This window comes from Rhinatrema bivittatum, chromosome 6 (genome assembly GCF_901001135.1).
Source record: "Rhinatrema bivittatum chromosome 6, aRhiBiv1.1, whole genome shotgun sequence".
In the NCBI taxonomy this organism is placed as follows: Eukaryota; Metazoa; Chordata; class Amphibia; order Gymnophiona; family Rhinatrematidae; genus Rhinatrema; species Rhinatrema bivittatum.
In genome coordinates this window covers 19,219,481-19,233,356 of record NC_042620.1, presented here as the reverse complement: position 1 = coordinate 19,233,356, position 13,876 = coordinate 19,219,481, and the positions used below count along the sequence as shown (strand labels likewise).

General features: G+C 51.2%; 1 protein-coding gene across 1 annotated transcript in view; it reads left to right on the top strand.

Annotated features, from left to right (window-relative positions):
* Positions 1 to 13,876, top strand: part of XRCC5 (X-ray repair cross complementing 5) — a 203,631-nt gene that overhangs the window by 27,081 nt on the left and 162,674 nt on the right. The window contains exons 3-4 of the mRNA XM_029605119.1: positions 2,128 to 2,311; positions 3,709 to 3,757. Of these exons, the coding sequence (XP_029460979.1) occupies positions 2,128 to 2,311; positions 3,709 to 3,757 (233 nt within the window). The remainder of the gene's footprint in view (positions 1 to 2,127; positions 2,312 to 3,708; positions 3,758 to 13,876) is intronic.

Genomic DNA, 13,876 nt, shown 5'->3' with positions numbered 1-13,876 from the left:
CCTCCGGCCCGCCCCTTTTTCAGGTCCTGGAACTTGTGCACGTATTGGCACTTATGTGCATGGTTGGACCCTTTTGAACATAAGAACATAAGAAATTGCCATGCTGGGTCAGACCAAGGGTCCATCAAGCCCAGCATCCTGTTTCCAACAGAGGCCAAACCAGGCCACAAGACCCTGGCAATTACCCAAACACCAAGAAGATCCCATGCTACTAATGTATTATTGTATTATCTAATTTGTTCAGTTATGCCTTCTATCGCTCCGGCTATTCTAGCCCTCCAGGTTAATACCCCTTGTTATATGTAACTTTCATTTCTTGTTATATGATTGACTTTGTTATTCCCCTCATGTTATTTGTAAACCGATCTGATATGAATTTCTTTCATGAAGGTCGGTATATAAAAATGTTAAATAAATAAATAAATAAATAATGCAATTAATAGCAGTGGCCATTCCCTAAGTAAACTTGATTAATAGCAGGTAATGGACTTCTCCTCCAAGAACTTATCCAAACCTTTTTTGAACCCAGCTACACTAACAGCACTAACCACATCCTCTGGCAACAAATTCCAGACCTTTGTTGAGCGTTGATTGAAAAATAATTTTCTCCGATTAGTCTTAAATGTGCTACTTGCTAACTTCATGGAATGCCCCCTAGTCCTTCTATTATTCGAAAGTGTAAATAACCGATTCACATCTACTCGTTCAAGACCTCTCATGATCTGCCCTTGAAACTCTGTATACTTAAATTAATACATACTTGCCAGTTCCCAAACTTAAGGAATACACACTCACTAGCAGAAAGCATCAGCACTGCAGGAGTTTGACAGATGACAAAAATATTACCTGACTGATTGCCACAACAGGTTATCCTTTTCTTACTCTTTCTCCTCTGCGGTGATGTCTTTCTTTCTGGGGTCGAAATCCTACCTTTCAAAATCACATGAGTGCGGTTGGACACATTTTTGCATTCCAGCTGTTGGATTTTTTGATTGGCTTCTTGAAGCTGATGCTCCAGTTCATGAAAATGAAAATACGGTGCCCAATCACGCGCATAAGTGCCGATGTTTTCACGCGTGGCCGTTGTAAAATTCGGCTGATAATTTCTTTCTTTAAAGTCTGTCGAATAAGTGTTGTCTGAATTATAGCCCGGCTCACACTACCACTGTGCGTCGGGATCTTCCCATCATTGTTGACGTGCATACGGTGGTAGAACGTCTGCTTTCTCCCTTACACTCTCCTCTCCCCATCACGCCCAGGTGCAGCTTTCTATGTCCTCCTCTGGGTCCTGCTCTCTCACTCTTTGCTCCTTCATCCCCTCCCCTCGCCCCACCTTACTGCTGCAGCCCCTTCCTCTCTTTGCCAGGGCCTCGGTCAGCCATGGCTTCCTCCTGCTGGATTACAGCTGGGGCCAAACTCACAGAGGACTCTTCTTCCAGGCGCCAGCAGGGACAAAGATGCCACTGTCTTGCCTGCAGGAAAAGAAAAACTATTTGTCCTTCGAAACAGAAAAGTAGCCCTTTCAAGCCCTGAAAACCTATCGAAATGATTAGAGCTGATGAAATTGGTTGTGGCGTGGCATTATATGTTAAGGATAGTATAGAGCAAAAGCGGGCAAATATTTTCTTCCCTGTACTCGTGGGGAGGCGAAGGTTTCTTACCCCTTCGCCCAGCTGTGGCGCCCCAGCCTGCAGCCACGTCCCCTGAGCAGCTGGGGGAAGCAGCGGCTGCACCTTTGACCTCTGAATTGCCACTGCTCGCCATTTTAAAAGCGTGCATGGGCTGTGGTTTTCCCACCTCTGGCACAGTCGGGGGTAAACGTTCTCCAGGAAATGTATTTTATGCTGGAATCTGTCTGGAATAGAAACTCTGTATTGTGAGAAGGAAAAGTAGTAGTGGCGTCAAGCTGGCCAGGATGGTGAACGAGAAATGCTAATAGATCAGACGGAAACACAGTAACGATGGAAGATGTGGATAATCCCAGTTTCGATGGGCTGCTAGATGCAGGCTGTGAGGAGTTGCAGGAGGCCGGGGAGCCGGGCACCCGAATGGTAGACGTAGTGTCCTCTGTATAAAGCAGAGGGAGGCACCTAAGAGAGAATAATGTATGTTTGTGTTTCTCTGCAGGTGTTTGCTGAGAGCAAGGATGAGGTTGCTGTGGTTCTCTTTGGCACCGATGGCACCGACAATGCCCTGGGCCGAGGAAATCAGTACCAGAATATCTCTGTGCACAGACACCTGATGTTGCCGGACTTCATCCTGCTAGAAGACATTCAAAGTGTGATTAACGCAGGCTCTCAGCAAGCTGACTGTATCCTTTCTGCCTGTGAGAGGAGATTGTGTTTTTTTTTCCATTTACAAATCACCTCAGAGTTGGTTGAGCTGGGCCGTGAGAGTTGGTGTCGCAGGACCCTACCCTTCTCCGGCCCCTGCTTGCCATCACATTGATGGGAACCTGTGGGCTTTCACTTGGAGCAGATGAGTTGTTTTTTTTTTCATTGCTAGGATATCTCTGCCCTCTGCAGCACTGAGATCCCGGTGGACGTAAGGCCCGTGCCACGGTTTTCCTTGCGACCCGGTACAAATGCACCGTTTTAACAGCCCTGAATGGTGAGCGCTGCCTGCGCAGAGCTGCGGCCCTGCCTGGCCCGTGGAACAGAAGCAGAACCCCCTGCACAGCAGTGCAGAGGTTGCGCCACCGGCCACCGTCCGGAGCACAGTAGTGTGCTTGGAGCTGCAGAGGTTGTAGGAATCTGCCAGAGCTCCAGCAAGCAGGTGCCTTTACTTTCTAGTCTCATTAGTCCATATTTTGGCCTTGGTATTGCTTGTCTGGTTCCTGCCGCAGGGCCCAACATGCAAACAGCTCCCTCAGAGTCAGTGGGAAGGGGCATCTGGTGTCGACTGGAAAAAGGCATTTTTATCCAGAAAAGCTGAGTTGACTTGCAGTTTTATATTTCTTTTTTTTGTATGACCCCAGTCTCCTCCTGCTCCTGTGGGCTTCCTGCTTAGTTGCAGCTGGGCCTGGTATCTGGCACATGAACCCTGGGGGACTTTTCCTCTGTTTTATGTTCCCTCCTAACTCATTTAGAACAGACAAGACTATGGCGGTCCCCAGCCAGTTCAGGGATCAGAAAAGCTGAGCCAGGAGTTGATCCCAGGCCCCTCTGCATGCAGTGTGAGGCACTGCTGCTCAGCCACTGGGCCCTCCCATCTTGAAGTTTGTAATTCCATGCAGCCTGTTTGTTTGTTCCTGGTCACACATTAATTTTAGACTATCAGGCTTTAGAAAGGCTGTGCTATAGCTGTTATAAAACTGCTCCTATCAGTCCCATGGCTTCTTACACAGTGTGATGCCAGCTTTCAGGCACTGGCAAGTAAAGTGAGTTGTTCAAAATCTGAGGCAGTGATGCCTAGTCCTGAGCTCTCACTGCTAGCCCACACCATCCCCTGCCATACTTCCACAATAAATATTTCTGTAAAAAAAAACAACATATATATGTGTGTGTGTGTGTGTGTGTGTATATGTATATGTATATATATATATATATATATATATATATATATATATATATATATAGATATATAGATATATATATATATATATAGATATATATATATATAGATATATAGATATATATATATATATAGATATATTTTTTTTTTTTTTAATTTTTTTTTCTTTTTTTGCAAGATCCTTAACTCCCTTAGTATTGGATGCTCTGATAGTTTGCATGGATTTGCTTCAGAAGGAGACCCTGTAAGTGCTTCAGTGATTTGCTTTTGTTTGGGGGTAGACAGATAGGTTAGGTCAGAATATTAAAAACATTTCTCAGGTGTTCATTGCAATAGCGTAGACGGGATCTGAGTGACAAAAAAAAGCAACATCATCAGTAGTATCTGTCAGGTGAGGGCAGCCTCCTGGGAGAAAAGGGAAGGGTATTTCTGTTGCTGATAGGCAGTTCCTGTCCATACTTCAGATCAGTCCAGACAAGTGGGTTTTGCATCCCTACAGCAGCAGGAGGCAGAGAATAAAAACTTGTCAGGCCCTGCTACATAACCGAGAGTGCCTCCTGCCAGTCCCTCGGTATTTCTCTGTCTCCAGTAGATGGTAGAGATGCAAACCTGCAGCCTGGAGTTTCGAAAATAAAATAAAGAGAGAGTGCAACGGATTTCGTGGGAGCTCCCTGAGGAGGTATTAGGTTCCTTCGTGGGCCATCCCTCGTGGGTGGAGGGAGATCCCTGAATTGGCTCAGCCCTTAGTATCCAGACCAGAGTCTCTCCCTCAGCTGGCAGCCAGAAGTAGGTATCCGTAAGGTGAGGGAGCCCCTTGCAGAAATGCAGCCTCCTGGGGAAAAAAGGGAGGGGTATTTCTGTTGCTAATATGCAGTTAATCCAGTGGCCCGCGACAAAATCCTGATTAATCCCAACATCCATTTTCAAAATTCGTGGGCTGGTGACTAGGAGAATCTCATTGCCCACCCCTTCACCGTGGGCTAGACCCTTGAATTTATCAGACTCTGAGTTATGTCCACCTTCTCGGAAAACGGACACTGAGGCTCATCATGTGATTATATAGCAATGTCTGATTCCTCTGCCTTGGTTACGAGTAGTGATGCATGGAGAGGCCTTTGATGATTTGCATCTAATCCTCAATCTGCAGTTCATAGTGGGCGTCATCCACATCCAACTCACATCCACTGTTATATAAACTGTTAACAGTGGTGCCCAAATCTGCTCCTCGGCAAACCCACAAGAGGACCATCCTTCTTGCCCCTGCTACGCTCTTGCCACTGTGGCTGCAGGTGATGGAAAAGGCACGAGACAGTGCGCTCTTTCTTGCTGCCGTCTCCTGCTTCCTGTGGAGCATCTGATCCCAACCACAGGCTTTTTGGTCTGCATCCTGTCTGCCAAAATGCCCAGACTTTGTATTCAGATCCAGAAATGTTTTGTGGTTCCTGTACCATACCCAGATCAGATCAGACAAGTGTGTTACGCATCCCTACCAGCAGATGGAGGCAGAGAACAAAACCTTGAGGCCCTGCTACATAACAGAGAGTGCCGTCTGCACTCCCTCAGTATTTCTCTGTCTCCAGCAGATGGTAGAGGTGCAAACCTGCATTCTCACCAAATTTAAATTGAATGAGAGAGAGAAGTAATTTCTGAAGTTTCCGAAGTCTCCTTGAGGTGTTAGGCTCCTTCGTGGACCATCCCTCAGGTGGAGCAGGGCTGGTGTTTGTCCTCAGCTGGCTCGAGGTCCTGATAGCCAGGGGAACTGTTTCTCTCAGGGTCACTGATGCCGCCTCCTGAGTCTTCACCAGTCAGGAAAGTGCCTTGTTGTCTTCGAGTTAAGCTGTTTAAAAAAAAAAAAAAAGGAACAAAAAGGTCTTTGGCTTTTTTGTTTTTATTTACAACGCCTTAGGGGAACAGTCAGATGGTGAGTGCCTCTGTGACAGTGGGAGCTGTCGGCACTTCAGGAGGAAAAGGTTGTGGATTTTTCTGCCTTGCTTCGGGGGTGGTGAGGGAAGTGGTGGCTCGGCTAACGGGGACCGCGGGTGTGGTTTGATTTGCCTGTTTGCCGGTTAGGTTCTTGGGCCGGTGCTGCCACGCAACTTTGCAGTAGGACCGACTGCCTTCACATTGGGGTTTCCTGTGCACCGCTTAGGGCGGTTTTTGTTAGCAGCCGATGCGCGCCTTTGCTGCTGCGTGTGCAGCCTACTGGGCCTGTTGTGCGTGTCGTGTGTGTGTGTGTGTGTGTGTGCGGCGTGATGGTTGAGCTGTGTGTTGTGCTGCAGAGCGCCTATTGTGGAATGGCGCCAAAACCGCGTGTGGCGGCCTGCAGGGTTTGGTCTGCTCTGCTCAGCAGTAAATCCCTTTGTTCCAGCTGCAAGGCGGGGGATAAAAGGACCTTGGGGGTTCCTTGGAGAAGAGAGCCCTTCATCGGAGGCCCCGGCTGTGGCCCCAGGGGGTCTCGGGGACAGCTGCACCTGCTGGGAATCGCGGGTGCTCAACAGACTCCCATGATTCCGGCCCCCCCCCCCCCTGTCGCCTGTGGTACAGGAAGATTTCGATGGGGTGAAGATTTGGAGGGCAGCCTTTCTGATCAGGGGGCTGAGGAACCTGAAGACTTTTCCCCAGAGTTCATTCTTCTCCTATATAAGGTCTTACTGATGAGGAAGGGAGCAGGGATCAAACGTCTGAAGGGGTGGCTATCCTTTTGTACTTCCAAGAATCCTAAGTTGGCTCCAGAAGGGGGATCCAGGGACCTGTTGTGACACTTGGGTTTGGGTCGAGCAGGTTCGGAGGCTGACTCCAGGGATGGGGAGGACTCTGATGGTATGCGGAGGATCCTCTCGATTTGCAGTGCGCCGACCTGAATGTGGACATGGATGCATTTCTGAATGTGGACCCAGATGCAAATAAGGATGATCTGGACCCGGATGAGTTCCCGGTGTTGGAGGGTGATGACCCTCTGGTAGTCTCCTTGTTTAAAAGGAGGAATTGCGTCCCCTCAATCCACAGTTTTGTAGGAATTGGGGTTGAAGATGACTCGGGAGGAGTCGGATAATAAGGGCATGAACCCGGTTGTAGATGATCTGCGGGGGGCCCCCTAGTGCCTTTCCCTTGCCAAAGAAGATTTGCAAGTTGGTGAACTGGTCGTAGGACTCATCGGAAGTGGGTCTGAAGGTCAGGAGGGCAATGGCTAAGCTTTATCCCCTGATGGAAGATACCTTGGACTTTCTGAGGGCACTAAATGTGGATGTGGTGGTTTCAGCGGTCACCAAGAAGACGACCATGCCAGTGGTGGGGGCTGCTGCTTTGAGAGATGTACAGGACCGCAAGTTGGAAATTCAATTAAAGCGATTATTTGAAGTGTCTGCCTTGAGTCTCTGGGCTGCGATTTGTGGTAGCATGATGCAGAGATCTTGTCTACGCTGGGTGCAGAAGAATCAAGAGCAAGCTTCTTCCGGGGATGGGGATTCTCTGCAGTCAGCATGCTTGGAGGCTGGAGTGGCTGATGTGGATGCGCTTTATGACTTGGTCTGCACTTCGGCCAGGAGCATGGTCTCGGCGGTAGCGGCTCGCAGACATTTGTGGTTGCGAAACTGGTCCATGGACATGTGGTCCAAGGCCCAGCTCTTTAAGGGAAAGCTCCTATTTGGGGAGGATTTAGATCAGCTAATGAAGTCTTTGGGAGAGTCCAAGGGAAATAAGTTGCCTGAGGATCAGAAATCTGGCAAGAAGGTGTTTCCACCTTGGTCTTGTTTTCGGGAATCGCATAGGTTCTGGTCCGGCAAGCCTGCAGGACATCAGCAGTCCTTTTAAGGAGCCCGCAGACCTGACAGATGGTGCCGGCCAAGGGGCCAGTAGTGGAAAATCAACATAAGAACATAAGAAATTGCCATGCTGGGTCAGACCAAGGGTCCATCAAGCCCTGCATCCTGTTTCCAACAGAGGCCAAACCAGGCCACAAGAACCTGGCAATTACCCAAATACTAAGAAGATCCCATGCTACTGATGCAATTAATAGCAGTGGCTATTCCCTAAGTAAACTTGATTAATAGCCATTAATGGACTTCTCCTCCAAGAACTTATCCAATCCTTTTTTGAACCCAGCTACACAAACTGCACTAACCACATCCTCTGGCAACAAATTCCAGAGCTTTATTGTGCGTTGAGTGAAAAAGAATTTTCTCCGATTAGTCTTAAATGTGCTACTTGCTAACTTTATGGAATGCCCCCTAGTCCTTCTATTATTCGAAAGTGTAAATAACCGATTCACATCTACTCGTTCAAGACCTCTCATGATCTTAAAGACCTCTATCATATCCCCCCTCAGCCATCTCTTCTCCAAGCTGAACAGCCCTAACCTCTTCAGCCTTTCCTCATAGGGGAGCTGTTCCAGCCCCTTTATCATTTTGGTTGCCCTTCTCTGTACCTTCTCCATCGCAACTATATATTTTTAGAGATTCGGCGACCAGAGTTGTACACAGTATTCCAGGTACGGTCTCACCATGGACCGATATAGAGGCATTATGACACTTTCCGTTTTATTAACCATTCTTTTCCTAATAATTCCTAACATTCTGTTTGCTTTTTTGACTGCTGCACCACACTGAGCCGACGATTTAAAGTATTATCCACTATGATGCCTAGATCTTTTCCTGGGTGGTAGCTCCTAATATGGAACCTAACATCGTGTAACTACAGCAAGGGTTATTTTTCCCTATATGCAACACCTTGCACTTGTCCACATTAAATTTCATCTGCCATTTGGATGCCCAATCTTCCAGTCTTGCAAGGTCTTCCTGTAATGCATCACAATCCACTTGTGATTTAACTACTCTGAATAATTTTGTATCATCTGCAAATTTGATAACCTCACTCGTATTCCTTTCCAGATCAGCGAATTATGGACACCTTATGGTTTCTGGGTTGGGTGATAAATGTGGTGAAGGGTCACTTGGTCCCTTCGCGGTCATTGGGGTATCTGGGGGCACTTTTTGATACCTAGCGGGGCAGGGTGTCTTTGACTCCTGACAGGGTGACCAAATTGCAAGCACAGGTGTCTCGTGTGCTTTGACTTTCAGTGCCAATGGTCTGGGACTATTTACAGGTTCTGGGGTCCATGGCTTCCACGTTGGATTTGGTTCCGTGGGCATTTGTGCACATGAGATCGTGGTGTGCCTGGGGTGGTCAGTCCAGGGCCTTTGGTTGGCAAAGGAGAGGACCTGGTCCATCAGTCGCCTTGAAACAAGGGCGGTTTGATGTGCGCTAGAGGAATTTCTCTCCTGGATCAAAGACAAGATGGTCCGGGTTTTTTCAGACAATGCAATAACAATGGCATACATCAACCACCAAGGGGGGGACAAAGTCATGCGGTGGCACTGGAAGCTAAACAATTGTTTGTCTGGGTGGAGCTCCATCTCGAGGGGATAGCGTCTCAAATCACAGGTGCAGACCGTGTGCAGGCAGCAGTTGGACCTGGGGGAATGGGAGTTGTCCCAGGAAACTTGGGATCGCATCTGTGCCAGATAGGGCGTGCCTCAGTAAGATCTTATGGCGATGCGGGCCAACGCAAAGACGGCAAGGTTTTTCAGTCTCAGATGAGAGGCCGGCGTGGTAGGCCTGGATGCCTTGGTGTGTCCTTGGCCGGGGATCCTGTTGTACGTGTTTCCCCATGGCCCCTCATCGGACGTGTTCTGCGGTGCATAGAGTCGCATCCGCGATCGGTGGTGCTGGTGGCACCAGAGTGGCTGCATTGCCCATGGTTCACAGATCTCGTGTATCTCACTGTCGAGGGACCCCTCAGATTGGTGCATCTGCCTGCTTGCTGCGACAGACACCCATATTTTCGGATCAGGAGGATCACTTTTGTCTCGCGACTTGGCTTTTGAGAGGCAGTGCTTGCATCTGAAGGGCTATTCAGAGCAGGTGATTTCTACTCTTCTCCAGGCGCGGAGACCCTCGACCTCTGTAGCGTATGCCAGGGTCTGGAGGGTCTTTGAGTCCTGGTGTCTGCAGCGCCAGCTAGATCCCCCTATCTGTGGATGTGCCCCAGATTTTATCCTTTTTGTCTAAGGGCTTGGCCTATAACTTGCTCAGTGTACAGGTATCTGCTTTGGGTTCCCTTAGGGGCAAGGTGCAAGGGAGGTGGTTAGCCTCCCATCCTGTTGTGGTTTGGTTTCTGAAAGGAGTGAAGCATTTGCGACCACCAGTTTGGAAATTGTGCCGGATTGGAGCCTCATTTTGGTGGTTCTGGTTCTCTGTGTAGCGCCCTTTGAGAGGGGTAACGTTGAAAGACCTGACGTTGAAGACAGCGTTTCTGGTGGCATTTTGTTTGGCCCGGTGAATTTTGGAATTACAGGCGTTGTCGTGCAGAGACCCTTTTCTGCGTATTTCTAATGATGGCGTTAAGTTGCAAACAGTTCCCTCCTTTTTACCGAAAGTAGTGTCCTCTTTTCATGTCTTCCCAGAGTGGTCCAGGAATTCTCCTCAGAGTGAGGGACCTGCATCTTTTGAATGTATGCGGATTGTCTTGTATTATCTGGAGGTCACTAATTCTTTTCGGTGCTCAGATCATCTTTTTGTGTTTGGAGGAGAAAAAGGTTTGGAGGAGAAAACTTGGCTTTTCAGTCAATTCCTGCCTGAGAAATAAACACTTCTCCGATGCTGGAACTAGATCACGCCATATTCCCATTCCCTGTACGTACCTGGATCAGTCCAGACAGTGGGTTATGTCCCCAATCCAGCAGATGGAGTCAGCACAAGCTTTGAGGGGGCGTATCCATATATACTACTACCCCCTCTGCAGGAGTTCAGTATCTTCTGACTCCAGCAGATGCGAGTAGGGGAATCAGGCTTCCCCTCCTTTTCCTTTTTCTTCACTTTCTTGCTTGATTATGGCTTGTTGTCTTTTTCTGTGGATCAAGTTTGTATCAAGTTTGTATTAAGTTTTAAAAAAAAAGTAAGGCAGAGTTCTTTCAACTTCTGGGGAGTGACTTATCTTCCTTGTCTCTTCTCTGCGGCCTTGCTGTTTATTTCTCGTTGCAGCCAGGGGTAAGTTTGTTTTTCCTTTGTAGTTTTTTCCTTCACAGCTCAGCCCGCGAAAGCCGGTGGAGCCGGCCTCTTCGCTCTTTACTCCCTCACCCGTGGCCATTTTACAGCTCCTCATGGGCTGCTGAGCCATTTAGGGAAAGATGTCTGGGGCGGGTCGTGTGGCCGGGAAGGCCCCCCCGCGGCACCCTCCTCTATTTTCGGACAGCGGGCAGTGCGGGCCGACCGGGCCCCCCCGCAGCGGCGCTTTTGTGCGCGTGCCCCCCCCCCCCGTGGCTTTTTCTTTTCTCCTACAGCGATCCCGATGCCGCGGCCGTCCTGCTGTGCGGCCTGCGGAGACCTGGGGTCCCGGATTTCCTGGGAGGGCATCTGTGCACGATGCCTTCCCGGGGGGGAAGGTACCTCACAGTCCCTGACTGATTTCTCTTTTTTGCCCGGGCGGTGCGGGCCGGCCACTCTGCCATTTTTGGCGGGAACGGCGGCCATTTTACATTCTGAGCGCCCTGAGGCGCAGGCCACGAGGGGGAACGGATCCCTGGAGGCCACGAGGGAGAACGGATCCCTGGAGGACTCTACCAGCGGGGGTGTTCCCCCGATTTTGGTGCAGGAACCAAGCACCCAGAGCCAGGGAGCAGGAACCACGCCGCCCCGAAGCGCACCCGAGCAGGCCGGGATTCTCTCATGAGTTTATCCTGCTCATGCATACCGCTTATCTGCAGGGGCTGGAAGCACCTGTGGGACCCCCCCCCCTCCTAAGATCCCTCGGATGTCGCCCTCAACGCCGGCCCCCCCCCCCAACCCTCCGGGAGTGGGGGCCTCCCGCCTTCCTACCCGGGTCCGATCCACGCCCGTGGCAGTGGGGGCGGTGCCAGACCCAGCGGGACATGGACTTGACCTCCCGGATGGGGGACAAGGGGACAGCACGCAGGAGGGGGATGATCCGCGTACCCTACGCCTCTTCCAGAGGGAAGAGCTGGACGACCTCATCCCGCAGATCATCCAAGAATTAGATTTGGACCCGCCACCAGACCCGCCTGCCCCAGTAGCTCCCGCTGTCGTCACTTCTTCAAGGAAGGGAGATCCTGTCCTGGCGGCACTCCGGCCGAGGGCTCGGGCTTTTCCCATTCATGACTCGTTTTTACAACTTCTCACCAGGGAATGGGACACCCCGGAGGCCTCCCTGAAGAGCAGCCGGGCTATGGAAAAGCTGTACCCGCTCCCCGAAGATTTCTGGACCTCATCAAGGTCCCAAAGGTGGACTCCGCAGTGTCGGCGGTCACGAAGAGGACGACTATCCCAGTGACGGGAGGTGTGGCGTTGCGGGACACACAGGATCGTAAGTTGGAAGTTTTCCTTAAGCGGGTTTTCGAGGTCTCACTCCTCACGTCTCAGAACCTGCCGTCCGATGAGGCTGCCCAGGCAGATCGGCTAGAAGCCGCAGTGGCGTATGGGGCGGACGCCTCGTACGACCTTTTTCGGGTCCTCGCAAGATCCATGGTTTCGGTAGTGGCAGCACGACGACTACTGTGGCTACGCAATTGGGCGGCTGATACGTCCTCTAAGTCGAGTCTGGGCTCTCTTCCCTTCAGGGGCAAGTTCCTCTTCGGGGAGGATTTGGACCAGATCATCAAGTCCCTGGGGGAGAACGCTGTTCATCGGCTGCCGGAGGATAGGTTTCGACCATCCAGAGCATTTTCTTCTTTTCGGACCAGAGCCAGAGCGCAACGGCGCTACAGGGGATACAGACAGGCGGGCTCCCGGTCATCCACCCCCAGGTCTCAGCCCTGGTCGCGCTCCTTTCGCGGGCGTCGGCCCGCACGCACTACTCCCGGAACCGGGAACCCCTATACCAAGTCTTCACAATGATGCCAGTCTCGCCCACTCCCCTGTCCCCAGGATTGGGGACCGACTAACGTATTTCTACGCGGAGTGGGCACGGATCACCTCGGACCAGTGGGTCCTGGATACCATAAAACACGGCTACGCATTGGAATTTGTCCGCCCCCCGCAGGGAAGGTTCATCTTTTCCCCCTGTGGCTCGGACCTCAAGAGAGGAGCGGTGCTGCTGACTCTGGACAGACTCCGAGAGATAGGCGCTATTGCGCCTGTGCCCTTCAGAGAGGTGGGCTCGGGCCACTATTCCATCTATTTCGTCGTACCAAAGAAGGACGGTACCTTCCGGCCTATCCTACACCTCAAGGAAGTCAACAAATCCCTTCGAGTCGTTCGGTTCCGCATGGAAACGCTCCGGTCAGTGATGCGGCGGTGCATCGGGGGGAGTTCCTCTCCTCCCTGGACTTAACGGAGGCCTACCTGCACATTCCCATCCGCCCGGACCACCACCGTTTCCTTCGTTTCAAAATTCTGGACCAGCATTTTCAGTTCACGGCTCTCCCGTTCGGATTGGCGACGGCGCCGCGCACCTTCACCAAGATCATGGTAGTCGTGGTGGCAGCTCTCCGGAAGGAGGGCATCCTGGTTCATCCTTATCTGGACGATTGGCTCCTCCGGGCGAAGTCATTCGATCATGGACGCTCAGCGGTGACTCGAGTAGTACGGTTTCTACATTCCCTGGGATGGGTAGTGAACTTCTCCAAGAGCTCCCTCATGCCCTCACAACGCTTGGGTTTTTTTGGGGGCGACCTTCGACACCCTACTGGGCAAAGTTTTTCTGCGCCAGGACAAAGCTCAATCCTTGCGGGATCATACACGACGGTTCTCTGCGTTACCAGAGCCCACCTCCTGGGACTACCTGCAACTCCTTGGAGTGATGGGGTCCACCATCGACCTTGTACCTTGGGCTTTCGCGCACATCAGGACCTTACAGTGGGCGCTCCTCTCCCGTTGGAAACCAGTATCGCAGGACTACCAGATGATTCTCCCGCTCCCGCAGAATGCCAGGGACAGTCTGGGCTGGTGGTTGGATCCGCCGAACCTGGCCCGTGGCGTGTCCCTCGATCTGCCAAATTGGGTGGTGGTGACCACCGATGCCAGTCTAGCAGGCTGGGGTGCAGTCTGCGATCGAAGCGCCACGCAGGGGACGTGGTCCACGGTGGAGGCAAAGTGGTCAATCAACTGTCTGGAAACCAGAGCGGTCCGGCTAGCTCTGCGACATTTCCTCCCGCTTCTTCGGAACCGGGAAGTCAGAATCCTATCGGACAACGCTACCACCGTGGCCTACATCAACCGACAAGGAGGCACGCGCAGCCCGCAGGTCGTGCTCGAGGCAGCGCTGCTGATGCAATGGGCGGAGCGTCATCTCGTCCGGCTAGCGGCCTTGCACATCGCCGGTGTGGACAACATCCAGGCGGACTTCCTCAGT